The sequence below is a fragment of the Sander vitreus genome, chromosome 4, assembly GCF_031162955.1.
Source record: "Sander vitreus isolate 19-12246 chromosome 4, sanVit1, whole genome shotgun sequence".
Taxonomy (NCBI): Eukaryota; Metazoa; Chordata; class Actinopteri; order Perciformes; family Percidae; genus Sander; species Sander vitreus.
In genome coordinates this window covers 14,593,179-14,604,393 of record NC_135858.1, presented here as the reverse complement: position 1 = coordinate 14,604,393, position 11,215 = coordinate 14,593,179, and the positions used below count along the sequence as shown (strand labels likewise).

At 40.9% G+C, this 11,215-nt stretch overlaps 1 protein-coding gene across 2 annotated transcripts; it reads right to left on the bottom strand.

Annotated features, from left to right (window-relative positions):
- Window positions 1–376: 376 nt before the first annotated feature.
- Window positions 377–10,825, bottom strand: LOC144516866 (von Willebrand factor A domain-containing protein 1-like). Of its 2 annotated transcripts, none has more exons than XM_078248533.1 (5): window positions 10,428–10,825; window positions 3,748–4,287; window positions 3,173–3,451; window positions 2,481–2,756; window positions 377–2,230 (listed from the first exon to the last, which is right to left on the bottom strand). In XM_078248533.1, the coding sequence occupies exons 1-5, from the start codon at window positions 10,507–10,509 to the stop codon at window positions 1,947–1,949; spliced, it is 1,461 nt and encodes a 486-aa protein (XP_078104659.1). In that variant the 5' UTR covers window positions 10,510–10,825; the 3' UTR covers window positions 377–1,946. The 2 variants fall into 2 exon arrangements, with proteins under 2 accessions (XP_078104659.1, XP_078104657.1); XM_078248531.1 differs by having other exon boundaries at window positions 377–2,233; window positions 10,428–10,802.
- Between the last annotated feature and the right edge of the window lie 390 nt (window positions 10,826–11,215).

Sequence of the window (11,215 nt, the reverse complement as noted above, 5' to 3'; positions counted from 1 at the left end):
GTAATGAAACACAGGAGATTAATCAGCTTCTCTGAATGAAATGTGCTGTCTTTGTAACTTGATTCGTTTCGCCATCATCCTCTGGGAAGTGGAAGCCTTTTTGTTTATGTGCATGTACGAGCTTGCTTGTGGGTGGGTTATCAGCAATCAAATGTGGCTTAATTTCCACTAAGGCTAAATATGCCCCTATCAAAAATGAATAAAGGCAAAAGCCTCTGTTGGCAGTTTTTGATTGTAGCCAACAGCCCCAAGATGGTCCCATAAACAACAAAATTCCAGAGACGACAACTGTTGTGTTTTCATACAGAATCTCTCTCTCTCTCTCTCTCTCTCTCTCTCCCCCAATTAAAAAAAATCAAAATGCTTATAGACAGTGTGCAAATATAATAGAAAATTTAATAGAATATTTTTTCTCTTTTACCAAAGAAACATTTTACCAGATATACATGACCCCAAATTCAGTAACATATAAAGTTCAGTACAATACAAATAATTAAAAATATATTCACAGTACATATTCACTATAAGCACTAAACACAGAAAGTACAGAAACAGGATGCAGATACAGTATAGAATTCACTCTGATCTGAAGAGCCGATAACATAAAATACAACAATCATCTTCATACTTCACAAGCACCACATTGTCTCTGTGTTGTATTGCTGATGGCAACACAGAAACACACCTGTCTGATTTTACTGTGCACTGCCAGTGTGACACATGATGTAACTGCTAAATGTCCATCACTTAGTGAAACCAAGAGAAAAATGGATATATATAACTTTGCACTGATGAGTTCAATTTTTGTGTCATCATACCGCTGTGTGTAACACAACCTTTTTTATGGTAATACATTTGGATTGTTTTCACAAGAGAGCACTGCTTTTATAAGTTTCAAAGCGCTGCTAGTCTGAGCAAAACATTAACAGACAAGGTCGTAGTCCTCTAACTTGGCATTCAAAGCGTCTTCAGCTTCAGGCTGTTATAAGTTCATTCAACATTCACGTGAAAACTAGTAGAAGAAAAATAAGTACATTTGTTTGAGGGTTAAGATGAACTGTTTGGTTCCAGACCTCTGAATTAATGGTCACATATCATCTTCTTTTCACCAATTTAAAATGAATAATGAAGTGAAAATGAAAAGCAATTCTGCCTGATTATCAGGGTTCTGATTCAGCTTCTCAGCTTATCAGGGCACTTGTATTTTTATAGCTTTAGCTCTACACAGTGTTTTGTGGTTTATTGTGCCTCAATTCATTTTCTCATGCTTATCTTATTTCAGGCGTTGTAACCAAAACTTTACATTTACCACATTATAAGAACTTTGAATACTTGCACAGAGAAGAGAACTTTTTACATATAGTTTCAAGTAATTACACCTGTAAATATGTAACAGGGTAATTTAAGGGTAGGCTGGTATTACAAACTCATAATCATTATGATAACTAATAATAGCTAATAACAATAGTTCCTCACACAAACTGTGAATGCTGCCTACCTGCACACTCTGCAGTTGTTTATGTGTCTAACTAACTGATGTGTTGGAAAAAATGTGTGATGCTGTGGTGGGAAACCTTCCTGCTAAGTTGGTAATACAAGTGAATTTTGCTTACCCATTGTGAGGACAGAGGGCTGGTGTTATGTGATAAAGCCTTTTCTGTCACTTAAATTCATTTTAAGATGAACATTTAACTTGATAATACTATTATTTATGATTCAGTCCTGCTCAAGATATCTGGTGCATCCAGCACTTAAAATGCTCAATTTCACAAACTGTTTTGCTCCAGCAGCCTGATTGCTGCAGACTCTGGTTGTTAACCCCACTGGCTGGATTCTCTTAGACCGAAGAGAAAGACAAATGAGAAATTAGAATTCCCTTTAATGAACCAAACCTGCTATGTATGAGCATAATTGCAGAAATTAAGAAAAAAAACAGTTAATAATATTCAGCTCAGCCAACGTGTGTGCCTCTCTGCAGTGCAGCATAACCCGTCTCCTCGGCCCCAGCCGTAGACCGGGGACACACACACTCGACTGCTCGGTGCGAGGCGCGTGAGACGCGTTGAACGAGAGGTAGGAGGCAGGTACGCGGAGGCGATGAAGGGCTTCGAGGAGGAGCTGTGGGAGCTCAGCCAGTAGCCTTTCAAACCTTCCTGATGGGCCTTCCACGTTACCTTCACCTCCTGACGCTCCACTGTGGTCAACTCAAGGTCGGCCAGAGCTGGCAGAGCTGCTGCAGGATAAAAAAACATAGAGGAAGGCGATCGAAAGATTAAACATCCTGGTCAAGTAAAGCTAATGCAGCCTCAAAAAGTAGGAATGATTCACAAATGAACTCTAAAGGTCAACCTTAAATAAAGACAAATAAACAGAAAAAATGCTTTTAACCAAAGACAACAAAATTATGTAAAAGGAAGAACATCTGAAAGACACAAACAGACATAAAAACACGTTATACAAACCTCAAACTGAATACGTACCCTCTTGAGTGCATGCTCTTACAGACATGGCTCTTTCTTTTCCATTCACATGCAGAGCACTGACTGTGACCAGATACAAAGTGCCCGGCTCCAGGCCGATCAGCAAGGTAGAGTTCTGCTGGTTTGGTAATGTAACGGTGTGGACGTGTCCGCTTGGAATAGCTCCATACTCAACAGTATATCTCTGGACTCGAGCCAGCTGCAGGGGACCCCAGCTCACACGGATCTGACGAGGCCCAGAGTCTGACACAGAGATGACTGTCGGGCTTAAAACATCTGAGGGGAGATGAGGCAGAGGTGTGACAAGAGACACAGGTGAGACGATGACTAGCTGCAACAAATTAAATAATAATACATTTAATACAAACTTTAACAGTAAGAAATTAGGTAAAATGCTCTTTCATGGCATGGATATCGGTTGTCTAGAAACAAACCATCATCCCTCTTTGACACAAACTCAGACTGTTGAATGACTCCAGTTTTGTGCTATGTTTCTATAAAAAAAAAAGAGGAAATTCTAACATCTACAATTTGATGACAACTACGAAAACTCCAGGAAACTGAGGAAGATTATGCAAAATGAACAATAACAGCAAGTGTTTTTTTTCTTCTCCTTTTTTTTGTGTCATGAATCCAGTATGTTTTTTTAAGTGCATTACAGGATAATACAACATGTATTTAAATCCTCTCACCAGGAAGTGTAGTAAAGTTAACAGAGAGTGTGTTAAACAGCCTCTGGTTGGACTCTGGGCGGAGGGCAGCTGTGTAGGTGGTTTCAGGCTGCAGTTTGGTCAGCTCTACCCAGCTGGAGTCGCCTGGGAGAATGCGTCTAGTTTCAGTGTCCGTTTTCCACCTAGATTCGTACGAGAGCTCATAGTGACCGTTGTCAGCGCTCAGAACAGGACGCCACTGCAGCACAGCACTGTGGGAAGTCAAGCGACCCACGCGCAGCCGTTCTGCACGAATAATTTCTTTAGATAACAAGACGAGAGGAAAGAGCGAGGGGGGAGGAGAGATAGAGAGGCAGGGTGAGAAAACATTCTAAAATCTGACATGAAACTACTGCTTCTACTGTGCTAAACCTCATATTTCAACCATGGACACACACACACACACACACACACACACACACACACACACACACATTTTAACCATTTATTTATGTCCACATGAAGAAAAATGGTACAGGGACAGAAATATTACAGATGGAGTACGATACACACACACACACACACACACACACACACACACACACACACACACATACTGATAATGGCCTCCCTCAGGTCCTCAGTGATGATGTCCACGTTATCTATGTCCACAGAGTAGAGGTGAGACTCCAGTGGAGGTGTGACTGCACGTTGTAACACCTGGTAGTTGCCATGTACTGTAGACACAGCTAGAACAGAAACTCCCTGCGCCTTCAGCTCCGACATCGGTTTGTCCACGTCTCCAGGCTGCACACCATCCGTCAGCCACAGCAGAATCTTTGGTACGTTCTCATCTGTCTCTGTCAGAAGCTGCTGGGCCACCCTGAGCGCTGCCTCTGTGTTGGTGTCTCCCTGCAGCTGGCTGACACTCCGCAGAGCTTTCTGCAGACCTTCCTGATTGCTGTGGACGTCCAGGCCAAACTCCAGGTTAGGGTTCGTGCCCACCTGCAGCAGTCCAACTCTTACGTGCCCACGGCCCAATGAGAAGGGGCGAAGCAGCTCGGTGACGAAGTGCAACAGGCGTGAGAACTCGTAGTTTGCTATACTTCCTGAAGAGTCCAGCAGAAGGAGAATATGCCCTTCACAGCAGTTTAACACTGTGCACAACAGAAGGAAAAAAGGAAGGTCATTTTAATGTTGTTTCAATATTTTTTGGCCACTTGGGGTCAGCACAACAAAGCTGTCAACACAAAATGGACATATTATCAATTGATATGGTGTACTTGATATGGTGTTACACATTATTTACATAGTAACATAAGGATTCATTTGGAGTCTTGTTTCTGGCCAACCTGCTAATGTAAGTCCAATATTCATTCTCGTTTTAGGTCTTTGGCTACTACATTTTTTAGAGCTTTTAGTACAGCTGCTGAAAGGGACTGAGAATGGTGCTGATGAGAGCGGGGAGAGTGAATCAAAATATTAAAGTAGCTTGCCTGGGTCCAGACCTTTGAATCCGCCCACTCCACCAAGTTAATTGATTCTTCTGGACATCATGACATGAAAAAGCGGTTTCCTCGGTTGAAACAGTAATCGATCCAATAAGCGCTGCAGGGGGATTAATGATTAGCCAATGAGTGCCACGGGTGGAACTAATGACGTAGTCAAGCTGTTATCAAGCTGTTGCTAAGCTGTTGTCAAGTGTCTTCTCAACATCGCCCCACATCTTAGTTAGTTTTTACTTCGCTAAATCAGGATGTTGGCATGGCTACTCATCAGTGTCGACTTAAAATGAGGTTAGATTCAGGCAGATATGTTGGTCTCTCTTGGTTAGGAAAAATCAAATCCCCCTCTCCCCACAGAAATTGCTTAGAGTGGACGCAATTTCAGACTGAAGATGGAAACAGAGTATAACGAGTTGAGGATTTTGTCTGATATCAGGCAATAAAATAACGGGCCAGAAAACCAAAACAATGAGCTAAAAGATGCTAAAACTGCAGTCAGGTGATCATTTTCTTTGAGTTCGTCACTACAAGCAATCACATTTTGCATACACCTTTGTGTATGTGAAAAATGTATTTGATCCATTAATATATTGGTAATCGCAGCTTTAAAGTATAGCTTCAATTCCCCCCTTTTAAGACATTGGATCAAGGCACAGACGAGCAAGTTTTTAATTAATGGTTAACATGGAATTTTCATAAAACGTGGTGACTTATTAGGTGCCTTCACTTAAAGATACTAGAAATAATTTCCATTGGTGAATCATCCCATCATGACTATTATCTCAGTCATATAACAAAAGGGACACTGATTTGTGGTATTTTAGGCAAGACTCATCTTATTGTCACATATGCTATTGCTGTCCTTGGAATAAGAATGAAGGGCAATAACAGATATAGGAGCTGTCTTGTTTCATGCATAACGCTGAAATCCAGAGAACAATCTGCTCAAACATTTTCAAAACATGTCCAAAAAATATTGCCTTGAGAAATACTTTATATTTATAGTAGAGGATTTATGATAGCCAGGAATAAAGAGAATTGGATCACCGGAGTCGATTTATCATATGAAACCAGAGTGAGATTTGCATAGTGGATAAATCAGTGACAAAAAACAGCAGTGCAGAGAGAAGAAGAGAAAGCACATCCCACATATTGGGATCTCTCCACTTGAATGAACACATACTGGTTTCCCCATCTTAAACTTTAATTTCTCAGAAGCCATTATGCTCCATTTCGTCATCAAAAAGTCCCCTTTACGGAATCCTTTTCGATGACAAGAATCAACTTTACCCACAGCACCGTCCTGCACACACCTGGAAACCACTGAGTGTTTCCTAATAATCCTGCTCATTGCATGTGACTTTTGGTACATTTGGTGCCTATCGATCATGAAATATTGGTCTTATATCACCGGTAATATAAATAACTACACTGACATTTGTTTTTAGAATTATTTAATCTGATTCTTGACTAAGGATCATATTAAATGTGTGTGCTATATGAGAATAAATTCAACACAAATAGAGTCCTTAATTGTTCCCTACAAGGCCTACATAATGTATACATCTGATTTATTGCTTCACTTCTTCCATATCCTTCACACTCTTTTCCATTTGCAGTTCTTCCACAGAAGACACACATTATTTTATTGCAGCAGTGGTCCATAATCATCAAACCTTTATTGGTAGGCAGAAAATAAAGCTGCAGGAAAATAAACAGGGAGGGAGGAAATGAGGGAAAACAGCACAATCAGACGAAGAGGTGTCAGCCAACGTCTTAATAAAACACAGATAACCTACTAAGAGAACAAGAGAAGATGTGCTGGGGAAACGGGGAATATATACATGGTGACAAAGGGGAGAAGCTGAAAGGGGAAAATGAGACAGAGAACAGGGAAACGAGACAGAAAGATGAGGGGAGATGGTTAGATTAGAGTTGTTGATGGAGATGTAGAGGAACTACTCCATCTTTGCATTCCTCAAAAGAAGAATACATGTGAATATGTATTTGTGTGTGTGTGTGTGTGTGTGTGTGTGTGTGTGTGTGTGTGTGTGTGTGTGTGTGTGAGCTAGAGAGAGAGAGAGAGAGAGGGAGAGAGAGAGAGAGAGAGAGAGAGAGAGAGAGAGAGAGAGAGGGGGAGAGATTTGAGCATGTCATCTGTCATTTCATTGGTTTTAAACTGTGCCAAGGCCATATGTCAGACTGCAGAGCTGCACAGATGAATGAAAATGCTTTCTGTGAAGTTTACTGAGTGCAATATTAACATGTGCCGACATCAAACAGACAGACTACCCAGCCTGTGTTGGATCAAAATCAATGCAGGCTACTTCTAAACTCTTTCTGATCTAAAACATTTTACACATAAACTGTATGTTGCTCTGCTGCCTTTTAAACTTTTACAGATATCCTGCAGAAAAGTGAAACTGAAATTAATTAAAAGTTTTTTTGGGGGGGTGTCTAACTTAGCTATTAAGTAAAATATGTACTTTTAATTAGCTGTGGCCACCTGAAGTACCTCAACTTCCTCTATGTCGAAGTCAACATTAAGGACGAAGCTCCTATTGTCTTTAAAGATACAGTAATGGACTGTGGAGAAGAATAAAACATAAACAATAAACCTTACCTGCATTACTGAGATAATGCAATTTAACTTTAGTTCAGCACTGTACGGATTGGCACCAGTTTTTATCTAATCTCTTCAACCCCCTATTCTAGCCCTATTTGCATTCTTGCTGAGAGTTAGATGAGAAGATTGATATCACTCTCATGTCTGTACGCTGAATATGGTAACAAAATCCACCTCTTAAGCTCACTAATTAATACATTATATCTTGTTTGTTTAATCATAACATCTAAACCCAACAAAGTGTTTGTGTGTTTAAATGTGCACTATGAGTTCCTGCATGGTCACTTCTGTTGACGTTCCAAGTAAATTTCAAACAAAACAGAGCAAGCTCGCCCCACCCCCCATGTGTACGTAACTGTCATGACTAACTGACTAAAACGTGGGGTATGCTCGCCGCAGCCGAGCTGTCAAGCGCCAGTGTGGCGTCATGGGAGCGCTGTTACTGTTTATACTGGTGGTTGCGACACTAGTTGCAGTCTTCTCCTGAACAGAGGTGGCGCTAATGAGGAAAGGCTACCAACTTTCTACGGACTACAAGAAGAAGAAAAAGGTAAACAACGGCAGGACTGGCAGCAGCATTGGCGTCAATGTTTCGATTTGATTCGATGACCTACTTCGTTGGATCAAGCCTTTCATTCGCCATAAAAGAACTCATCTTAAAAAGTAAGTTTACAAGAGAGACTTACATAATTATAACAGAAACCCTGTGTTACAAACTGGGGTCATGGAGTCAGAAAGACATGGGTGTTTATCAGGCAGGGAGGGTCTAACAAAAAGATGCTGTTGTAGTTACATTATGGGAAATGTATGATTCAGGGGTTTGGAGCGTAACCCATACTAGGACCTAATTTTAGGATATCATAACAATAATTTTTAAACCTTATTTAAAACATTTCACTCAGGCAGTCACACTCAGCTGAAAATGTTTTAGGGCGGACTAGTGCTGGTGGATACACTGTTTACTTGCATATGTTTCTATAAACTGGTTGAGGTCCAATTTGGCTGTAATATCTCCAGTGGTGTCATAATTTGGACGAGATGACATTTTCCGTAGCTTGTTTCAGTTAATACACCCTGATCATTTGTTCCATAGTAAGTCACAAAAACAACTTCAGCCAACTGGCTTCTTTTCAGTTTAAACCCATTACCTGCAGTGGTGGAAGAAGTACACAGATCCTTTACTTTTTACTTTTCTTTTTAAATGGATTAATCGACAGTGTTTTCCAAAATTCCATATTGACATGCTCCTTAGCTATAGGCCTATCGACGTTAGTCATGCAGGTTAATGAACAATATTTTTTCCTCGTCTTTGCTAACCCATCCCTCCCTGCCCTCTAACGTGATTTCTGTTTTAATTTAATTTAGTTTAATATGGCTTTTCAATTAACCGCTTTGTTCACCTGTCTGCCATATAAGTTACAGAGGGGATACACATTATATCAGGCTGTTTCTCACCTGCTATAATGTGTATCCCTTCTCCTAACATGCAAAGGGTCTGTCCTGTCATGATGTGTGTTATTTTCTGACTTTACCAGGTCACAATAAACAACCTGAGATAATATGGAGATGTCTGCTTTTTTCTAGCCAAACTTACATAGGGGATACACAAAATATCAGGCCGTTTTTCACCTGATATTTTGTGTATCCCCTCCCCTAACGTGCAAAGGGTCTGTCCTGTCATCATATGTGTTATTCTGTGTTATTTTCTGTGTCTACCAGGTCACAATAAATAACTTGAGATAATAGGGGCTTTCCGACCGGAGGGATTTTTGCAGTTCTTAGAACTAAACGTTCCTTTTTTCGTCGTGTTCCGACAGGAAAAATTTGGGGATTTTTAAGTTCCTCTGGCTGCAGTAGCGTACTTTTTTAGCTCCTACTTCAGAGCAGGGTCTTTTCCCTTTTCCCTTTTCCTAGGTGTACTTAATTGGTCGAACTTATAAGTCACGCCCACTGCCAACTCGGAACTTGCAGACAGAGCAACAACCAACAACGGGACATTTTTAACAATTTTCACCATCTTATTCATCATTAAATTCATTCTTGCCAGCCATCACACACACACACACACACACACACACACACACACACACACACACACACACACACACACACACACACACACACACACACACACACACGTCCACAGCGCAGCAGGCAGAGGCGGGGTCTGTTCCGAGTGTAATAAAGCCCTGTCTGTGTTGAGCAAAACATTACGAGAATGGACGGAATGCTGCTTTGTTGTTGTTGTATGTGGCGCTAAGGTCTAGTGACGATGCTATAAAGACCGTTGCCGTGCTTGCGTCACTCCCTTACCCCTCCTACCAGTCCCTATGGCCACTTGGCCAGTGGGAATGCAAACGGAAAAAAAGATTTTGGGGAGAGTAGTTCTTAGAACTGCTTAGAAGTGTACTTTTCCTCTAAAAAGTACAAGTACTTTCCGGTCGGAAAGCATCTAATATGGAAGTGTCTGCTGTTTAAAAGCAAAAGTTACAGAGGGGATACACATTACATCAGGCCGTTTTTCACCTAATACAATGTGTATCCCCACTCCTAACATGCAAAGGTTTTGTCCTGTCCTGATGTGTGTTATCAGACTGACTTTACCAGGTCACAATAAACAACCTGAGACAATATGGAGATGTCTGCTGTTTTAAAGCAAAAGTTAAAGAGGGGATACACGAAATATCAGGCCGTTTTACACCTGATTTTTGTGTATCCCCTCCCCTAACATGCAAAGGGTCTGTCCTGTCATCATGTGTGCTATTTTCTGTGTCTACCAGGTCACAATAAATAACCTGAGATAATATGGAGATATTATAAGTCTGGCTTGTTGCTAAATGCCACTGCTCGTTATAACCAACATTTCTTCATCCTTTATCAAACATTTATTAACATCAATGTCTAAATATTTTACAAAAACTTGTAAGTTTTAGAGTGTATTTGCATATATTGTGACTTTACCATTAAGGGGAAAACACGTTATTTCTGAAGGTTTAACTTTCAGCCCAGACTCCATTTACAAAACATCAAATTTGACTAACGTAACCCTGAATAAGCAAGAGATCGCAACCTGCCTATTTATCAGGTCTGTTTATTGTTCATGTTTTATTCGGCCAGGTACCTGCTCTAGTTCATGTCTGTATTGTAGCTTATGTTATCAACTCACCTGTGGCAGGTACAGCAATTTGCATGTTACTCCGCTGCAACATCGCGCAGAGAAGAACACCCCGAAGTAAAAAAACATTCATCCTTTCCAAACAGCATTGGAAAAATATGAATTTGATCAGAAACAGCACAGGCAGGTGAAGTAACCAACACCGATTCTTCCTTCACCCGTTTCCATCGCACAGACCACTGTCACAGATGGTCCAGTCTGTGTTATTTTGCACCTCTGTCGCCGCTTCCGCAGAGTTTTGCTACTGCACGGATCATTCAAACTTTTCTTCAGCCTGCGTCATGCGTAGCCTACTGCAATGTTTGCGCGGTGCAGTTATTTCCTGTAATGTGACATTACAGTAGCCTACTGTTCCACTTTCTAGTCCAGATTACTTCTCCTCCCCTAGTTTCTGAGCCAGGACATACAACCATTGTCACTTTTTGCTGGAGTGTGGTCTTTGATGGGACTATTAGGACAGATGCTTTCTTGATGATTGCTGTTTTCTCCTGCACTGTAATTTCCTCTGTCCGGGCGTCATCACACTTATTTATACAAACAGACAGGCACCTGACTGCATGTCCCAGTCAGAGACACCAAGAAAATCTCATCACAAGCATGCCTGAATTAAATGTCTGCTGTGGTTACAAGAAAAATGATCTCATCTGTTTTCCCTCTACATTATCTTGTGCTGGAGGAACAACAGTGAAACTGAACCGGTCTTCATTTTCTCTGGGGACACCCTGGAAACCCCTTGGGCTGACCACAAAACTGGAACACACTTTGAAAAACAGAAACAG

Bases quoted from the DNA above. Each gene is read 5' to 3' on its own strand.
- LOC144516866 (XM_078248531.1), bottom strand. From the start codon at position 10,509: ATGAATGTTTTTTTACTTCGGGGTGTTCTTCTCTGCGCGATGTTGCAG. The intron at 4,288-10,427 runs GTGAGTTGATAA...TGTTGTGCACAG, and splicing joins AATTGCTGTACCTGCCACAG to TGTTAAACTGCTGTGAAGGG. The intron at 3,452-3,747 runs GTATGTGTGTGT...TGTTATCTAAAG, and splicing joins CCTGAGGGAGGCCATTATCA to AAATTATTCGTGCAGAACGG.